The sequence below is a fragment of the Clarias gariepinus genome, chromosome 3, assembly GCF_024256425.1.
Source record: "Clarias gariepinus isolate MV-2021 ecotype Netherlands chromosome 3, CGAR_prim_01v2, whole genome shotgun sequence".
NCBI classification, from domain to species: domain Eukaryota; kingdom Metazoa; phylum Chordata; class Actinopteri; order Siluriformes; family Clariidae; genus Clarias; species Clarias gariepinus.
Genome location: NC_071102.1, coordinates 30960558 through 30981551, shown reverse-complemented (window position 1 = coordinate 30981551; position 20994 = coordinate 30960558). Strand labels below are relative to the sequence as shown.

Sequence of the window (20994 nt, the reverse complement as noted above, 5' to 3'; positions counted from 1 at the left end):
CCCCCCCACCCCCAAGTGCTCACCTTTGGGTATTTCCCCGATTAAACAACTATGACTATTTTACTGACTTTGAGTTTTAAGTAAAGTTTGCTTAAAGATGTAATTTTATATCAATGTCTTGTTTTATTCCTTGCTTTGTCATCAAATTTGTTTCGTCCTAAAGTTTGTGTATGTTCCCAAATTAAATCATGTGGAGGTGACGTTCTTTCAGCTTGTTCTGTTCCCTTAGTGAGTCTCCCATTTCACTGTTCTAGCCAAGGTACCAGAATGAACTGTTAAAATATTTGAATTATTTAAATGTAACTATAATACTTTAGAGGACTAGTACACAATGTAGTATAATACAGACAGTCATTCTACTACTTCTACTATATTACTTTTTTTATATAGAGATGTACACAAAACAGCTTTACAAAAATCTGGATATAGATTTATATTTAGATCCCTCGTGAGCAAGCCAGAAATAACAGGCGCAAGGGAAAAACTCCCTAAGATTTGAGAGGAACCTGACAAAAAAAAGGAACTCCGTTTTCAGCATGACACGAGAGATTTTAAATCATTACAGTAAACTGATGTAGAGACAAAAACAAAGAGTAAATACAGTACAAACTGTACTAATTGTGTTTAAAGGATGTTCAGTGTGATTAGATAATGAATACGTATCCTGGGATGAGGACACACATACTTTAATGGAATCTTTAGAGAATGGGGAAATACTAGGTTTAAGTCATAAGTGAACTGAGCATAACCCAGTCATGCAGCTTAAAGAGAAATTTAATTGAAAGGTTGAGTAGACATATCAAACAAGCAGCTCTCAAAAATGGTTAGAAAAATGGTAAGTCAGCATTTAAAGCATCATTTACAGTATTCAAGTGTGACACTGTTCTTTAATAACCTAAAACCAATAAGGAAAATGTTTTTTTTTTTTTTAAGTATAAAAGTAAAAATTGTCGAAGGGTTTTCTACACTTTTATTTTAAAAGAGGAAATGTTTTGTATTATTCTCTGGAAGACAGAGGCACGGTGTCCCAGGTGCTAAATACCTCACTAACCGCACATCAGAACTAACCTCACATCGTGTTCCCAATGCCAGATACCATTAGTATAGATTACATTAGATCACATTAGATTAGATGAGGTTTAACTTTTTTGTCATTGTGCAAAGTACACATACAGAGCCAATGGATTGCAGTCAGCATCTAACAATAAGAGCACAAGTGGCCTATAATTGCCTATTGTATGGCAATAAATAGTATAATTGTTCAAACATTGTGCAGTGGACAGCAAAGATAAGTCAAGATGATAACACGTTCAACAAGATATACAGTGGTGTGAAAAACTATTTGCCCCCTTCCTGATTTCTTATTCTTTTGCATGTTTGTCACACTTAAATGTTTCTGATCATCAAACACATTTAACTATTAGTCAAAGATAACACAAGTAAACACAAAATGCAGTTTTTAAATGATGGTTTTTATTATTTAGGGAGAAAAAAAATCCAAACTTACATGGCCCTGTGTGAAAAAGTAATTGCCCCCTGAACCTAATAACTGATTGGGCCACCCTTAGCAGCAATAACTGCAATCAAGTGTTTGCGATAACTTGCAACGAGTCTTTTACAGAGCTCTGGAGGAATTTTGGCCCACTCATCTTTGCAGAATTGTTGTAATTCAGCTTTATTTGAGAGTTTTCTAGCATGAACCGCCTTTTTAAGGTCATGCCACAACATCTCAATAGGATTCAGGTCAGGACTTTGACTGGGCCACTCCAAAGTCTTCATTTTGTTTTTCTTCAGCCATTCAGAGGTGGATTTGCTGGTGTGTTTTGGGTCATTGTCCTGCTGCAGCACCCAAGATCGCTTCAGCTTGAGTTGACGAACAGATGGCCGGACATTCTCCTTCAGGATTTTTTGGTAGACAGTAGAATTCATGGTTCCATCTATCACAGCAAGCCATCCAGGTCCTGAAGCAGCAAAACAACCCCAGACCATCACACTACCACCCCCATATTTTACTGTTGGTATGGTGTTCTTTTTCTGAAATGCTGTGTTACTTTTACGCCAGATGTAACGGGACACGCACCTTCCAAAAAGTTAAACTTTAGTCCGTCGGTCCACACGGTATTTTCCCAAAAGTCTTGGCAATCATTGAGATGTTTTTTAGCAAAATTGAGACGAGCCTTGATGTTCTTTTTGCTTAAGTGGTTTGCGCCTTGGAAATCTGCCATGCAGGCCGTTTTTGCCCAGTCTCTTTCTTTTGGTGGAGTCGTGAACACTGACCTTAATTGAGGCAAGTGAGGCCTGCAGTTCTTTAGTTGTTGTCCTGGGGTCTTTTGTGGCCTCTCGGATGAGTTGTCTCTGCGCTCTTGGGGTAATTTTGGTCAGCTGGCCACTCCTGGGAAGGTTCACCACTGTTCCATGTTTTTGCCATTTGTGGATAATGGCTCTCACTGTGGTTCGCTGGAGTCCCAAGGCTTTGGAAATGGCTTTATAACCTTTACCAGCCTGATAGATCTCAATTACTTTTGTTCTCATTTTTTTCTGAATTTCTTTGGATCTTGGCATAATGTCTAGCTTTTGAAGTGCTTTTGGTCTACTTCTCTGTGTCAGGTAGCTCCTATTTAAGTGATTTTTTGATTGAAACAGGTGTGGCAGTAATCAGGCCTGGGGGTGACTACAGAAATTGAACTCAGGTATGATAAACTACAGTTAAGTTATTTTTTAACAAGGGGGGCAATTACTTTTTCACACAGGGCCATGTAGATTTGGAGGGTTTTTTTCTCCCTTAATAACATAATCTTCATTTAAAAACTGCATTTTGTGTTCAATTATGTTATCTTTGACTAATAGTTAACGGTTTTTGATGAGCAGAAACATTTAAGTGTGACAAACATGCAAAAGAATAAGAAATCAGGAAGGGGGCAAATAGTTTTTCACACCACTGTACATATACATTTCCAAATGTATACAAATGTATTTATTATACATTTTCAAAGCACAAGTCCATGCATTATCATTTTAACATCATTCTAAGCCTGTGTTGATGTGATATGGCTAAAGTTGGCATGTAAATAAAGAAGGAGTCCCTGAGGAACATGTTGAATAGCTGTGCCAATGGCAACAAAATTCTGTTTGTTCAAGTCTGGACTTACATCAATATCTAAGATGAAAACTTGCATGGCATGGTTTACGAGTCCTCAGTCCTCCAGTGTTCAGAAGTTAATTTGCAGAAATAAGAAAACGTTTGCTAGAGCCAGTTGTATTCAAAAGTGATTCAAAATCTAATTTGATGCCCATTACAGTAAACACAAAGCAAAAAATAATGAGTACAAAGTAATATTTAAATTTGAGCATATGTTTTTGAGTATGTCTTGACAATTACATCAAAATGAGTGTTTAAAGACACTGTATCTGATTTTCAGAGTGTCTTTTCAGGTTTTACGATTCACAAAAGATCAAGATAGCTAAAATTTAAGCTGCAAAACTGGTAAATTAAGATATATCCTAATTATTATTAATTAAACTTTGTGTATAATAATTATAAACAAATAACTGCAGGTTTTATCAGTCTGTGTTCAATAGTCATTATTTTAAAAAAGTGGTACTCTTGCTTCTAACTCTACATATGTACATATGTGGTCTAATGTTTTTTTTCTTTAGTTTTTGGCCTTGATAGTAAACTTACCGTTACACATTAGCTTAGGTTAGCTATCGCTATCTGTTGGCAGCAACAGTGCTGAAAGACTAATTAATTCAGTTGCATACCGTTTGGAGGCATCATAGCTTTCTGTTCATATTGGGTTTAACTTAACAAAAAAGCATGTCTGAGTGTTAAGCAAACTATGTCCAGGTTATAGAGGTGCTCTAATCCAATTCTCTAGAGTTTACATATAATGATGAAGGGGGAAAAAACATCCAGTAAGCAGAGATATGGACAGAAACACCTTGTTGATGAGAGAAATCAGAGGATAATGGCCAGACAGGTTAGAGCTGACAGGAAGGCTACAGAAACCCAAAGAACCACTCTTTAAAATCAACACATATGTTTAGGCGGTATGGTTAGCACTGTCGTCTTGCACCTTTAGGGTCCGGGTCCGATTCCCGGCCAGGCTCGATTCCCATCTCTGTGTGCATGGAGTTTGCATGTTCTCCCAGTGCTTGGTGGGTTTCTTCCAGGATACTCCGGTTTCCTCCCACTGTCCAAAGACATGCAGATTAAGCCTATTGGCATTCTCAAATTGTCTGTAGTGTGTGAATGAGTGTGCCCTGCGATGGAATGGCACCCTGTCCAGGGTGTACCCTGCCTTGGGCCCTAAGTCTCCTAGGTTGGAGTCCTCTCCAAGCCCCCCGTGACCCTGAATACAGGATAAAGCGGTATAGGTTATAAGTAAGTAAATATATGTTTAAGTACAATGATCAATTATGACACAGTTTATTTTATATAAACTGGCTTATTTGGTACAACAAGCTAATAAATGCTCCTTTTGTCACAAGCGTTCTTAATGTAATAATAGGCAGAGTTCTTACTTAATGTAATAGTAGCCAGCGTCATCTACAGCGAAAACAGGTATGTCAGGCCGAGCTTAGGGCTACTGAAAACCCAGATCAGACTGCAGAGTGGCAGACGAGTGGTGATGGTAGCATGCAGGCATCAGGTTCTTAACATGGGCAGGGCCACTGGTGATGTAATGTATATTTTAGTGGCCATTTTATTACGTTACCTTTTCATCCACCTTTTTCATGTACATGTTGAGTTAATGGCTATTACTCACATAATTTGAGTATCCTGCACAGAGTTTTATCTCAACTGCATTAAACACCTTTGGCATAAACTGAGATAATGCCTGCTCCCCAGACTCCTTCACCCAGTACCAGTGACTGACTTGAAACTCCCATAGCTATGCTTAGTAATAAAATTTAATTGAGTAGAAACCTTTCCAGAAGTGTAGAGGTTTTTGTAACAGAAAATAAGGTGAGGGTCATGTGTGTAAAAGCCTTTGGCCATAAAGGCACCTGTACATGATTTGCTGTAGCTGGGATTTAACCTCACAACCTTTTGATTAAGCCTTATCCACAACTTCCCAAATCCAACCTGAGTGACCTCTAGTGGTGGCAGCTGTCAGTTATCTGAAATACAGGAGCGCTGAAAATCTGAAATTGTACATAGCAACAGATGTGCTACATGCAGTGTGTTGCACTGTCCACTGAGTGGACATTATTTTACATACAGCCATTAACTTCGCCATATTCATCTTTTATAAATATATATATATATATTTTTACGTTTAATAATAACAACAGACTATGGGTACACTAATAAAGCAGACTGCGTGTCACATATAGTAGAATAATAAGAATTCTAGTGTTTATGCTGTAAGCACTTCCGCGTTGACGTCACGTGACGCACATAAAGTAGGAGGAGGGCAATCCGTGCTTTTCACACACGCGCGCACACACACAAACCATAATAACCTTCGGCTCGCGCAGTGTCCGCGCGCGCGCGCACCGGTCGTGGCGGCTTGTTTTTGTCGGCGCTGTTATTATGTAGCGTTCGGACCTTTCATCTCCGACCACTTCAAACGCGCGTGTGTTGTTATGTATTTGTTTTAGTGTGGACGCAGGAGTTTGTCCAAATATTCTGGAGGTTGTTGACAGTCAGCAGGCCTTTCTACAGCGTCGCAAAACTTCAGCTACGGAAGAGCAACTAGTGTGCAGACACATGACCTTTTACTTTATACCATGTAGGGACTCGGTTTAGGAGTATCGTAACACCTGGAGTTCAAGTCCGTCCACATCTGAGCTCAGACGTTATTTAAATAGTCACGAGTCGCGGTTTTGGGTTTGGTTTTAAAAGGTTTTTTTTAGGGCCGATTTGTGCGTCCTAAACAACAACAACAACAACAACAAAGGCACTGAGATAAACACATGGGCCCTAAACAGAGCAGTCCGGCAGCTAGTGCCCGCCTCAGGGCTTATTCAGGCTCCGATGTTCCCACTTCCACCACAGCCACCGGGAGCGCGAGCGCAGCGGCGATTCGGTACTACACCGGAAACCAGCAGCAGGTCGGAGCGCGCGGACGGTACGCGGCGGACGGTGCGAGACCCAATTCGCTTTTTCAGCCCACCATCATAGCGCAAGGCAGCGGGACACAAAGCGATGAAGACGCGGACGGAGAGCGGAGTCAGTCCGGTCCGAGGTTACTGATAGGCTCGTTACCGTCCCATCTGTCCCCTCACCTGCTCGGAGGTAAGACAAGTGCGCCATGAGCACGCACGCGCGTCACAAGTGAACAGATGTGATTGACCTTTAGAGTCAACAATAACTAACAGTAGAGCTGAGCCTTTAATCAGAACATTGTTACATTATGGTTTAAAAGACACTGTCTGATCTATAAATAAATCAATCAAAGGTCACCCGAGCCACTGATTGATTTGTAAATTTTTTCAAGATTTAAAAGATTGGTGTTCTTGCCAGGATTTGTTCTCTTTCACACCTCAATCAATCAAACTAGGTCACAAATATAAAAGTGCATGGAGGGTGGCACGGTGGCGTAGTGGTTAGCACAGTCGCCAGGGTCGAGGGTTTGGTCTTTGTGCACAGAGTTTGCACGTTCTTCCCGTGCTTGGTGGATTTCCTCTGAGTACTCTGGTTTCCTCCCACAGTCCAAAGACGTGCAGATCAGGTTAATTGGCATTTCCAAATTGTCAATTGTGTGTACATAGATCTCTAGTTTGTGTGCAAGGTAGTATCAACAATCACTGCAATAATGAAATGCTGAGTATACATGACATCTTGGGATAGACAATATTTTTCATTTGGCCATTTAGCAGGTATATGTAAAGATTTTGTTGTGTGCCCACTCTTGGGAGGAACGCTTGTGACACGCTTACAGTATGACATAAAAGTAGCTAATGACGCTGCCCACTGTTGAATAGAGTGAGGAATGACATACTGTGATATGCTCATCTGTGCACAAGTTGACAACATTATAAAGAGCGGTTAGCAGTGCAAACACGGGCCATAGAAACACAAACAGAATTTCTGTTTTATAAATAGATGGACAGATTAAAAAATTTAGGAGTACATTTTTTCTATCTATTTTGGTAGAAAAAAATATCCACATCAAATAATGCTACCAGTACATAATCAACAAAATGAATTAAACAGTTCCCAAGCTTGTTGGTATTTGTATGCACAGAATTATAAAAAATTATAGGTATCATGGATTAACACAACACGGACACAAACTGAACGGTTTGAAAAAGTACAAAATACTTGAGTTTTGAATCAGATCGAATATTGTTCATAACCACCAGTAAAGAGGTGCTGTGTTACAGATCTTTAAAATTCTTGGAGGACCAATTCTGACATATGTTTTGTTTATTTCGATCCAAACTGATCAATAAAATACAGTTGGAACCATGCCTGTCTGTTGGGGAAACCAAAGAAATGAAAATAAATATTACAAATAATGATTGCAAAGTTGAATCTTTGAGGTTTAATTTTTTGGTGCCACACAGACCTAATTCTTTTTCCTGTTTTAATTGTTACTATTATGTAGAAAGATCTTTTTGCTGGAAAATGATTACCACTTTTCTTTTGTTGCTGATAAACTAAAAAAATAATGAGAGAAAAAGATTACAATAGACTTTTTATATGGCATCACCCTCAAGAACCAGTTCTGGTAATTTTATTTTTAGGAGTGTATCGTGGTAAGCGGGCATGAAACTGATATTGCATACACTTTTCACTGTTCCTGTTTTTTTTTTTTTTTTTTTTTTTTTGGGAGACTGTAACTTAATTAGGGAAGAAGTGGGCAGCTTAAGGATAGCAGGTATTCTGTTTTAGATAATTCGAAAGACAACCTATTATTGTTTGTTTTAAGAAGATTTTATGTAATTCTAAAGAAAATTAGAGCAACAAAGTTCTGACAATATATTTGCAATAGCACAGTATCACTTCTGGCTAAAAACCTTTTTCTTGGCCATGTTGCCCTTTCGGTTCAATTCAAAAGGTTCCATATAGCACTTAACAGCAGTCAGGGTATAGCTTAAGATCTCTAATGATCAAGCCAGAGGTGACGGTAGCAATAGTAATCTCCCTGAGACAACATAAGGAAGAAACTTAAGAAAAGGGGTCCTCATATGTCATTTATAAAGGATTACTTTTTAATAGCTGTGTGTTTAAAATATACACTAATTACTATTTCAAAGTTATGTTATGTATGAGTAGTTTGTGAATAAAGTCCAGAACAGTGTTTTGACTAACGCAGAAGTTATCGGTTACAAATCTACGCTAACCTTATGAGAGAAGCCACATGAGCCTCGGACATAACGCAGCCAAATGTGGAACTGCACATTCTCATTATGACACGTGTGGATGTATTTCCTGGATCAAACTTCATTCAGTTACGCATGCTATAAACTAACCAGTTTGACGCTAAATATTGCAGTCGTGTTTGTTTATTCGTCTTTGTCAGTTGATATTTTCATATCAAACTTGCCTTATACCTTCTATACCTCGAAGTTGCCTTAATTTCTCAGTTATTATTTGTTTTGGAAATGAATTGGTCATGGTCTATTGGGGTTAGTATAAGCACAGCAGCAAAACAGTGCAAGTCATCTTACTGCCCATTTAACCCTTTATGCATGGTGTTCATACTTGGTCATTTGAAGCTTCTTTTTGTAAAATTTCAAGACATAAATTATTTATGAATGTTACTGTTGTAATTTTATTGCCATACTTTAGCACTTTTCCACACTTTTTGAATAAAATAGAACATTTTGTACTAAATTGCCTGACAGCATTTTTTTATTAACTTAAAACAGAGCTGCACAATTTATCACAATTACACTATGTACCTTCTCTTCTCAGTTATCTAATCACAAAATGCTATAATTTTACAGGTTATGTTATGTGGAATTCATGTAAATGCTGTCGTTAAATTTAAGTTTTTTTTTTTTTAAAGAAGTGATGAATGAATAGTGCCAAACATCTTAAAGAGAACATTTGGCCCATGGTTTGCCGTTAGCTTAGAAAAATATGACTGAATACAAGATGATGCATCAAATTAGTTTAAACTGCAATTGCAGTATGTCTCAAAATAATCTCAATGTCGTCATAAAAAAAAAAGAAAGAAATGATGTAATTGCATAGCTGTAACTGAATGTAGATTAAATTTCATGTAACATGAAAGAGCACTACTTTATATATTTTATATGTATATGTATATATATATATATATAATTTAAGTCAATAACATTATCTATCAACCTGAATGTTGTTAGTTTTTTTTCTAAACATGTTTGAAGATTTTGTTTTTATATTATGTTTTATTATTTTTTTGTCATTCCTATACAATCTAGTCATTTAATTAAAATTCACATAATGCGTAAATGTAAGTAATGAAACACAAATATTGGAAGTGTCTTTAAAATAATTCCTAAAGGAATGCTTTAAGCTCGGTGAAGAGGTACTACACATGTTCCGTCACTCATTTTCTACATTTTTACAACCAGAGGTATACTAGGGTGTACAGGTATTTTTACAACTAAGATGTTTTAATGACTTTCGTTTGTCAGACCTCCATAAAAAATTTTTTAATGAACATCATGATAGTCCAATGCTGATTGCATTGAAGAGTAATAAACCGCTCACTCTAGGAATTTTTTCCCAACGGAACAAGGAAACATCAGGCTGTTGTGCCCTCTTTACCGTACATTGGCCATGGCCTATTTCCGGCGAGGGGATTGCTTTAAAACCTTCACCCAAAACAGATAATAACCTGAGCTGGCTTAGCTTGCTGAAGGGAAAATGGAACACGCACAGGAGCGCTGAAGAGGAAGAAGACTCTGACTAGTGACTTCCTCTAAGTCACATGCTTTGCAGAATTGTGCAGTGTGTTTTTAGCACTTGTCATGTTGCTCTACTAAGCCTGAAGTACACTTCAAGGGGCAGCTGAAATCAGTGCAATCAGTCAGACCCTTTTGCTGAGTGAAAGCACTTTTTTTCCCCCGAGTTATATCATTTTCTTTTCTTTGTGAGTGCATGCTAAATCGTCTGGGTCTTCTGCATTTTTAGAGCAAAACTATTGGTTATTGCATAACCATTTATCTTAATTAATAACTTATCCATGCTAATCAGTAAGCACGATTACTATTAGACTTTTAATCTTGTAGTGCAGAATAGTTTTTCAATACATGTTTAGATGGCAATGAATAATCTGATCACTGTAAAAGATCAGATATTGGCTTGTGTAATCTGATAATTCAAGCTATAAATGTTGCTTCCTGCTGTTGCTTAACTAGAGCTAAAGGTTTCATGCAGTCTAATTTTCTAGTAATATATCCTAGTAGCTGGTTGAAACTTCAAATCGGTATTAGAGGCACGTCAACAAGGTCAAGTAATTGAATCATTTTCTTATAAATTATTTTTAAGGTTATGTTGTCCTCTTATACGCTATTGGGTGGTATCTGTTTCAGTCCAAGTGTGCCTGCACATATTTAGCTGCAATGCATCAGTAAACATTAACTACCCTTATTATTGGGCTATAGATATTATCTATGTAGTTTCTTAAATACAGGAAACATGAGCAAACTACGCTTCTGCTTTTTTTTTCTTTTCTTTTTTTGTTCCCCCTCCTCTCTTTTCCAGTCAATACAACGTTTTGTATCCTCAAGACCAAGGCTTATGAGGTCAAACTTAAATAAAATTAAATTAAAACTTTAATGAAATTATAACCTAAAATAAGTTGCTGTGAAGTGAAGCTAAGCACCTACAAAAGCAAATTCATGGCTTATTTTGAGTGTCTGTAAATTGCCGTTTCTGTTAGACAAATCTGATCTGTTTATCCCCATCAGCCTTGGTCTTGTAAGTCAGTTGAGCGCACGTGGGCAGGACTTGGGCGTCCCTGATTGGTTAAAAACAATAAAGGAATTGCTAACCAGACGTTTAATTTGACTTTTTGCTGCAGTTTGATACAGTCAGAGGGCAGAGTCAGTGTGAACCCTTTAATACGTAGAACGAAAGCACTTCTTCACCGAGCTGTGCAAATTATTATACGTTGTAGAATGTATTGTATGGAACAGTATGTACAAGTCTTACCAGTTTATCGATGACTCATGTTGCTTATATTAATAAATATTAATCTTAGTAATTAATGTTACTTAATTGCTTAAGTCATTTTAAGCCTCACTCACATATTTGGACATCTGTTTTAGTCAACACCCAGCGGTTCACTGGAAGTAATTGCGCTACTGCTCAGTTGTTAGTCATCAGGTTGTGATGAAAAAAATGTAAATGTAACCCACTAGCATTGCTCGAGAAGTGTTCATCTTAATTGCCGTAATAGATGATAATAATAGGTAAGTAATTATAAATAAATAAATGAATCTATGATTGGAAAGTGCAATGCGGCCTGAAGTTGATTGTTTTCCTATAACAGTATGTCCTAAAGTGCATGTTTTTTATTTTTATTTTGTAGCACAGAGATTGCACGCCTTTTCTTATTAAATCGACTAATTTGAATTACAGCTGCTGTTAATATAGAAATAGAAAATTACTCTACGCTTTCTGGCCAATCAGAATGCAGCATTCAGTGGCGCTGTATGATTATCTGTATGGGACCTATATGGTTGAATAAGTTGTATGAAAAGCAGGTTTAACTTGCTCATTTGTTTAGAATCATTGACCTTGGTTTAGGTATTCTGGTTAGCAAAGAGTATTCTAATATTGCAGACCAGTCCTAGCTACTTTCCTTGGTTTTGTTCCCTTATTGATCTCCAGCACTCATGAGCAGCAGAAGCAATTGCTATAAATTGAATTAGTCATTCTGTGATTTGTTATTGTATGACTTAACATTACGTACAATTAGCATTATAAAGTGTACGGAGAGAATATGCAATAAGGAACAGAGAGCACGGATGAGGTAGTGCTCCATTTTGTCGCATGTGACCGACATTAAGCATCAAGTAAACAGTGGGAAGGTATGCGTCGGCTGTGGCCTTTAGGCGCAGGTGTTGTGTTTTTGCATGTGGTCTGTTGCATGTGTTGCAACTCTTTGGTCAAAAGCTCAGGGATTTCCAAAGGTTGTTGGTTTACTACTGACTATTACTTAAGAAATACACATGTAGGTATCTATTGGTGGAAATATGTGTGGTGATCAAAGCATTAAGCTTAAACCTAAAAAAACATGCTGTTATCATAATTTTTGTGTTTACCAAAACACATTATTTTAAGTAGTTGTATCCAGCACTAAGCAAACAGCTTCACGTTGTTGTAGCATGTTGGGTTACGTATCATAGTTCTGTGAGTGGGCACACTGTAGGGTTCAAGCTCTGCACTCCAAATTCTAGTCCTGCTACTCTGTTTAACATCCTGGATAAATGTATCGAAGTGAAAAATGATCCTAAAAACAAAAAATTGCAAAAATGATGCAACAAAATGTCAGAGAGTTCATGATGGAAAAACATTCTAGCTACAAACCTATCAAAGTACGAGCCTTGAGGTTGTGAAGAACATTTATTTCCTCAGACTGTTGACTGCAGAACAGTAAAGAAGTTATGTTTATTTTAAATTAAGGTTTAATAACTGTATTTACATATTTATATTTTTGTTTGCAATCATTTTTCATATTTATAAAATCATTACTTTGTACACTTTGAAGGAGCTTCAGGAATTCTAGTGTTTTAGCAGCCTAGCTTTTTCTCAGAGAGAGATTTTTAAAGTAGATGTTTGAATCTTAATCTCGATAGAATCAACAGTTTCCTGTATGCAAAAGTAAGATGAAAAGTAGTCTTAGTAGTCTTGATTTTGTAGTCTTAGATTTTGTCGTCCCTGGTTTGGATTTAAATATAACTCTACATCTACATCCGGCAATTTCTGTTTAAAGATAAATAAAGCTGAACTTGATTGATTTTTAGAAATGTACATGAGTTAGATTTGTACCATAGTCTGATTTACTTTTCAATAAGATTAATAAGTTGGTTCATGAGATATTAATAAGACTTGTGTGGGAAAACTTACTAGATAATCTAAGGTTAATAAAGGGATTTGAAGAAAATGTGATTTTTAACAGAAATTCATCAATCAGCCACAACACTAACATCACCACAAGGTGAACTGAATAACATTGATTATCAATTATATATATATATATACACACACACACACACACACAAGTAAACCACAGACAGAGTCATGGGCGCCCAAGGCTCATCTATTCCTGTAGGGATCTAAGGGCTGCCTGTCCAATCTAATCCAACAGAAAAGCCAATGCAGCACAAATTGCTGGAAAATAAAAAATCAATGCTGGCCACCGTAGAAAGATACCAGAACACTCAGTGCATCACTGGGTCGTAGCAGGCAAAGAGTTCGAGGTTCAAGTCAGGTCAAGTCGGCTTTATTGTCTTTTCAACCCTATACAGTTCAGTACACAGTGAAACGAAACGGTATTCCTCCAGGTCCAAGGTGCTACATACATGTAAACTTACTAACTAACTAGGACACCTAACTAGCTGACTATCGTAAACAGACCAAAAAAGTCTAAAAAGAACCAAATGTACACAATACATTAAAAACTATTCTAAAGTATTATATAAAAAACATTTACTATACAAAAGATAAAACAAGACAACATAAAGCGCACGTGCAAATGTGCAAACAGGAGCAGCAACTTGGCAATGCAAGTCAAGAGGTTGTTTTTCTCCAAATTCTACAGATCTCAATCCAATTAAATATCCACGCGAGAAACAAGTCTGATCCATGGACATCCCACATTGCAACTTGCAGCACTTTAGGAATTTGCTGCTAACGTCCCGGTGCCAGATACCACAGTATCAGAGGTCTTGTGGAGTCCTGCCTCGAGGGTCACAGCTGTTTTCTTGGCACCAGGGGAACCTAAACCCTAGTTGGTTTTAACATTAATGGTTTAAAAGTTATGGCTGATGGGTGTACCACATATTATGTGTTGAAATGTTCTGTCGCGAGATGCCTAAAGAAAGTGTCAGACTTTTGTGACTGTAAGTAACCTTCCTGATGTGGGGGGGAATTTCGGTCACATAACATTGGTAAGATTTATTTACTTAAAGAGAGAGGAAAAAGACAGGATGGTGCATAAACATCTACATTTATGTAGCTGCTGTGAGGCATCCCATAACATCAAATGTAACTTAAAACTGTTAAAAAGTATGATTTATGTTTATTTAACAAATAGAAGACTTGTGCAAGTGGAATAATACACGGTCTTTGTCCCTCCCTGACTGGTAGTAGAAGCCTTGATGGGGGGGACGGACCAATGGGAATTAGATACGACAAAAAAAAATTAGGGGTGAAAAATCCCCCTCCCCCATAAATGTATAAATAAAAAAATAATATTGGCACAAATTATTTCATAAATAGGATGTTTTCTAATATCGATCATCTGAAATTATGTATTTTTTAATTAACAGGTTATTAATTTATTGACGAACGCCATAAAAATTCTAGACTATGTGTATATTACCTGTAATAATTTTGTGATTAAACAATTGCGAATCGTTTTTATACGATTAATTGTGCAGCTTGGTTACAGATTTCATTCTAATTTGACTTGTAAATATGGAAAATGATTAGGATAATTTTTATTCTTGCTTTATACACTGTATGCTAACTGTTGTAAAGTAAATATATTTGAAACTAGACATTTCACCCTGCATACTTGGCTTGTGTGCTTTCCTCCTGTTATATAAATGATTCTTTAAGATGGACCATTAGCTGCCCAAATTGGTTCTACCCCTAACCATATGATGGGAGAGCCTCGTGTTGTGTCGGGTCTAACATAGAGTTATAACTAGTTTACCAGAGAGAGATAATTGAAGACTTGATGAACATTTTGCACATTTTTCTAAATGTAATCCACAAAGTATTGTGCACTTATCTTTCTCTTCTCTTCCCTCTCGTGTGTGTGTGTGTGTTGTAGCTGGATTCAACTGTCCCGTATGTTCCAAGTTTGTTGCTTCAGATGAAATTGACCTTCACCTTGTCATGTGTCTCACCAAACCAAGACTCACCTATAACGGTAAGACCACCAGTTTATTTAGGTTAGGTTTTTTTCCATTGTTTGGACGCTGTTCAGCTTCAGCAGTCAGCTTAATCACAGTCAGTAATCATTAACACAAAGCCCTGACGTGGCTCTTCTCGTTTAACCCTGTGCAGGTCTTTTTGGATTGCTTTCAGCGCGTCCCTCTTAACAATGTGATCTCCATGGTGTCCGGATTCGAGCTGGCAGTTTAGTTGTATATAATTACCTTTTACACAGTTCTGCGTTGTTCAGTTAATACACAACATTAAAGGGAATGTTCAATGACTCACGGCAGCAGATCATGTTTGGCAGCTGATTAACGTGGGTAAAACGCCGTTGTTAAAAAGGAATGTGTATTTAATTCCTGCTTATACAACACAGACGCTGAACTCTTGATTCTGATTGGGCAGAAGGTTTAGACAGTTTTTTCTTTAACAGCAGGTCTGGCTGCGATTCAACCCATCCTCTCGAACATGCTTGTTTTTAATGTGGTTGTTTCTGTAGTAACAACTCACCCAAGGACTCGTGTCGAACACACACCACATAATCCACAGCTAATTATACTGCTGTTTAACAAATGTGGAATCACTGAATCTGAAGCTTTCTGTGAAAAGATGTCTAACATTTATGCAATGTCTCCTGTTTCATCGTTTTGAAAAAGTAATAGATTTTTCTGACACAACAAGCTTCAGGACAGGAAACGTGTTTGGAAACATAACAGTTTGCTTTTCCCCCCCTAACCGCTACATAGTGCTAAAGGGAACCAAAAGCCCTCAGAGATGTTTCACAACAATAAATGCGCATATAAAGGGAGGAAATTGCTTTCTTAACAAACACTGCAGGGCATGCTGTTATAGAAAAATAATCAACTTTGGGCTGATAAAAGGCTGCTTTCAATGATCTTTCCATCACTATGCCCCCCACTTATTTTATTCCTTACTTGGGACTTGTGATTCCTATGATTAGTCAAAGATTTACCTGTGCTGGTGTAATGCCAGGTTAATGACTGCCAGATGAATGCGACTTGAGACATTTCCAGCTTTGCCGTAGTAAAAATCCACTGACGTGGCCTTTACAGTACCTGTTGAGAAAGTCAGACTTTCTTAGGAGCTCAGAGTGAGAATTTCCTGGTCTCAGCATTGCAGTGCCTGTAATAATTATGCAAAGTCTGTTTTAACCATTTTAGGTGGACATGGATTATAAGGTGCTTTAAAAAAAACGAATGAATATTTAAGCGCACACTAACACACACATATCTGTATTCACTGTTTTTTCACATTTCACTGTTTATATAGCTGATCAAAATTTTAGGACCACATGCCTTTATAAGGCCAAATCTGTGCAAAGATGTGGATTCATTGTCATTTTCTGTCAGGTAGTCACACGTTCTGATGGCAAAGGCAAAAACTCTCCCTTTTTGAACGTGGTCGGGTTGTTGAACTGCATAAGCAGGGTCTCTCACAGCGCGCCATCGCTGCTGAGGTGGGACGCAGTAAGACAGTCGTTTGGAATTTCTTAAATGATCCTGAGGGTTATGGAGCAAAAAGTCAAGCGGATGACCCAAAAAAGTTTCACCAGCACTGAGCTAGTGGATCCAGTTGGCTGTCCGTCAGGACACTGGACAATCCTCGACCCAAATTAAGGCCGTTACTGGTGCTGACTGCAGCCCCATAACCATCAGACGGCATCTGAGACTGAAGGGCTTCTTCACCACTTGGAGAAATGTTCCCACTCACCTCATGGAAACGCTTGCATCAAGCATGCCGCCACGAATTTTTTAAGTGGTCAATAATAACAGTGGAGCTACTCAGTACTGAGTTCATGTTTGGAAGTTTGATTTCTGTTTTTGGGGGGTTTATGTTTTTTTTTGGAGTGGTCCTAAACTTTTGATCAGCTGTAAAACAGCCTGTTTCAGTTTATTCGTTGTTTTCATTAAATTGCATGCTCAAAAAATGTTTTGTCTTACTCCCATTTCTTCTTGTCTTAAACTTTTGATTGGGACTGTGTGTATATGTGTGTGTATTAGTGATGCGCGGGTCGTCTGGTAACCCGCGGACCCCGAAAGAAATCGTCACTTTATTTGCGGTGCGGGTTGGAGCGGGTCATTAAAAACAAAATTAAATAAAAAATCCATGTATGTTGCGTGCAATTCCATATAGCCTATATTATATATTTGGGTATATCTATTTTCATATTTTATTAAGTTCTTAATTAGTTACGTCACGTGACAAGTCACAAAAGCGCCAAGCAGCTACCAATGCCAGTCACAACAAAAAATTAAAAATAAAAGTGAAGATGGAAGACGAGGTTCGGGAGACATTGAGGTCGGGAATTTACATCATTAAAAGAAGAAAAGGTCAGGTATGGGTGGGGGTGGGGAACGGGGGGGGGGCGAATATTTTCATAAAAGCGGGACCCGCGGGTTGGAAAAATACCCTGTGTATGTGTGTGTGTGTGTGTATATGTGTGTGTATATGTGTGTGTATATGTGTGTGTATATGTGTGTGTATATGTGTGTGTATATGTGGGTGTATATGTGGGTGTGTGTGTGTGTGTGTGTGTGTATATGTGTGTGTGTGTGTATATGTGTGTGTGTGTGTATATGTGTGTGTGTGTGTATATGTGTGTGTATATGTGTGTGTATATGTGTGTGTGTGTGTGTATGTGTGTGTGTGTGTATGTGTGTGTGTATGTATGTACAGTCCCGATCAAAAGTTTAAGACCACCATTTATATTTATATTTGCAATTAGGGTTTTTACTCCCCAAGCTTTTTTTTGTCCCCCAGATTTTTTTTTTAATGTTCAGATGTTTAATGTCTCAAATTTTCCCGTTTTTACACTCTGATACAGGAGGTTGCAGTATGCATCTACTTGGTTTGTGAGCTGTTATTAAACACGAGAAGAAAAGGGAAAAAAGTTAACTTTCACACTATACCAAATATTCTTGATATTCCGGAAAAAAATTCATGAGTAACATTCTCGCGCACCTTCCTGCTTTATCAGGTATGGCTGTGTAGGTCATGGAGTTTTCGGAGGAGACGTGCACCAACAGCGTTCTTCCTTGCGCAGGAAAGATTGGCTTCCATATCTGATTTGATCTGTGCCCAAGTACATTGCACTGTGTCTGAGACCACCTGTTCAAGCAGACTTGGGCACGGTTTTCCAAGCCTGAAACGATTGTGTTCTCACAGATCAAAATTAATCAAACTTTCGGTTTAAGTGTTATCGGAAACGATGCCAGAGCCCTAATGTAAAAATGCCCTGTGAAATGTGCATTTGTATGATTTACTGTTTAGAACATAAGAGTCCAATTCATGGTGTAATCCTGTCCCAACCACCCTCACGTTAAAATACAAGCCAAACAAGTAGGCACAGAGTAGGTGTTGTCCCTCATGTGGTGAAGGACGTTGCCTGATGACTCTGCAGAAGTTGCACTCTGCACTGCTGGCAGCCTTTCAACACTTAACATCACCTGTTTATATGTTCCCTTTATTAGCTTCAGCTGTAATTTCAGAAGTATTGTACAGTATAAACAGACTATTACCTAAACAATGCTTGAGCTATTTCACACATTTATTATTTATTTGCAAACATGTATGAGTGTTGCGGTTTGAAATGCTCATATATGATCACCTATATCCTATATTACGATATGATTATGCATAGAGTGAAAGCTTTACCTTTAAAATGTAATTACAAAAAGACCCCAGTAATAAAGTTACAGTGGGTAGTAACATAAAGATTCATTACGAAAAGATCAGCGTATAGAAGTAGTGATGTAATGTGTTTACAGCAGCAGAGCTGATAGCAGCCAGAGGGTTTTCAGTGTCCCCTGTGCAAAGACACAGAGCTTGTTGTGTTCAACTGAAGCTCTGAATTTCTGACCATTGTCCAGAAAAAAACTAAGAAAATACAATCAACAATTCCTATTTGGAACATTGGGGTCGTCCTCATTGTGAGGTAATCACAGGATGTCATATCAACATGGCTGCTCAGAGAATGAACATCGAATTAAGAAATAAGATTCAAATCAGTCGAACATCTTTACGTTCTTTAAAAGCTTTAACTTTGAAGTTCAGCGTTTTAGCGTGCGATTTTAGAGCAGATGGAGAAGGTTATAAAATCCTGTCCCTCACAGATCACATAAGGTGCAAAAGAGATAAGAATCATTAGAGTAAGGAACTTCTGGTGAAAAGCTGAACAGGTAGATGGGAGTAGATGGAAATTAACTTTATACTAGATTTTAAAAAGGCAACATTTATCTAACCATGACATTGTATCAGCCGTACAAACGGGTTCTGTCTTTTCCTTTGACTTTAGAGGACGTCTTGACGAAGGACTCTGGGGAGTGTGCAATATGCTTGGATGACATGGCCCAGGGAGACACCATTGCCAGACTCCCCTGCCTCTGTATCTACCACAAAGGGTAAAGACAAGACAAACACGCAAGACAAACCTAATCGAAGCGTGCATGTCTCTGGTTACAAATCTGTATTTACTCGCTCGCTCGTTTTTGTTTTCCCAGGTGTATTGATGAATGGTTCGAGGTGAACAGGTCGTGCCCAGAACACCCTACTGATTAAACAATTCTAACACTGCACAGGTATTGTACATGATGATAAAATAATACCCTGTTTTAAGAATAAATTTATGCCCTGGACAAAAAATATAGCATCTTTTATTTTCCTTTTTAGGTTCTGCCATTTTTTCACTGAAGACTACACACCCTGTGGTCCAGAACCTCTGTGATTTTTACGAAGACCTGTCATCACCTCGGATTCATGGCTGTGCCCAAAGACAATTAAAACTGACTCAGGGATCCTGCCCATGTGTGATTTATTATTTTCTTTTCTTCACTTTTTCCATTTTAGCACACCAAAGGACAGCAGAGTGCAAATTACACTGCTGTGTTAAACCATCTGGGCTTCAGGATGTAGCTTTGACGTATCTACACTGGACACGTTTTTTCCCCCTCCTGCATAAGTAACACGGAGAACAAGGACATTCATCATTGAACACAGCCAAGTTGTAGAAATCAAGCATGCTGGGTGAACTTGTCCCCACTTTTGGGATAATTTTCCTGTAAATAGAAATCTGGAGTAGCAACTAATTTTCACTTCTTCATTTAAAAGCATTGGTCCATTTTATTCCTTTTTCTTTCTTTTTTTTAGTCTGGAGATTACATAGTCTGGTGCTAAAATAATCAAGTGCCATTTTTTTTGCTAAAACGTGCTGCTATGTCTCACAGACAGTAGTCGTGAATGAAATTTTACTGAAGCATTTCTCTTTTTTTCTATGAGTTTGTGTTCAGAATTTCAAAGGAACAGGCTGTTCAAGGTGAATACAGAACTGAAAGCTCACTGTAATCTGACCACTTGTTGTTGTTGTAGTTTTGTTTTGTCCATCGACATCGTAGCGACATCGTAGCTTTTTGAAAATCATGCAACGAGTCGTTATTTCTAGTCCATGTTCTGATTGTACACTTAATATAAGAGTGAGATACCCTTATGTTAGATGTGTACTGTAGGTAGGCTTATTACACAAAAATACTCAAATTTACTTATTCAGTTCTATTTTCTACAAAATGTTTTTTTTTTGTTTTTTTTTAGAAACGCCAGCAGACCAATACATTGCACTAATACAGGATGATGGAATAATCTGAAGAAAAATCCACTTTAATGAATTACAAAAATACTGTTTTTGGAAAAAAAAAAAGTTTGTGAGGTAGATGGTTTTTGCTGTTTCATAATGAAATATTGCTGCATAACTGAAACTTTATTGAAGATGTGTTTAAGTTTAGTTAAAAAAAAAAAATATATATATATATATATATATATCTAATAAATATCCAGAAACTTTTACTGTTTCATCAATAAAAATCTGTATTTGTCTCATCATTTCTTGTCAAAACTCACAATAAAGCACTGGAAACTGCAAA

At 37.6% G+C, this 20994-nt stretch overlaps 1 protein-coding gene across 1 annotated transcript; it reads left to right on the top strand.

The window, feature by feature from the left end:
* The first annotated feature begins 5446 nt into the window (after nucleotides 1-5446).
* On the top strand, nucleotides 5447-20874 carry znrf2a (zinc and ring finger 2a). The gene is made up of 5 exons (XM_053493172.1): nucleotides 5447-6244; nucleotides 14955-15053; nucleotides 19377-19482; nucleotides 19582-19659; nucleotides 19751-20874. Exons 1-4 carry the CDS (start codon nucleotides 5923-5925, stop codon nucleotides 19637-19639), a joined length of 585 nt encoding a protein of 194 aa, XP_053349147.1. The 5' UTR covers nucleotides 5447-5922; the 3' UTR covers nucleotides 19640-19659; nucleotides 19751-20874.
* Nucleotides 20875-20994: the final 120 nt, after the last annotated feature.

Excerpts from the sequence above, each read along its gene's own strand:
- znrf2a (XM_053493172.1), top strand. The coding sequence starts at position 5,923 with ATGGGCCCTAAACAGAGCAGTCCGGCAGCTAGTGCCCGCCTCAGGGCT. Across the intron at positions 6,245-14,954 it reads GTCCCCTCACCTGCTCGGAG|CTGGATTCAACTGTCCCGTA; the intron begins GTAAGACAAGTG and ends TGTGTGTTGTAG. Across the intron at positions 19,483-19,581 it reads CTCTGTATCTACCACAAAGG|GTGTATTGATGAATGGTTCG; the intron begins GTAAAGACAAGA and ends TTGTTTTCCCAG.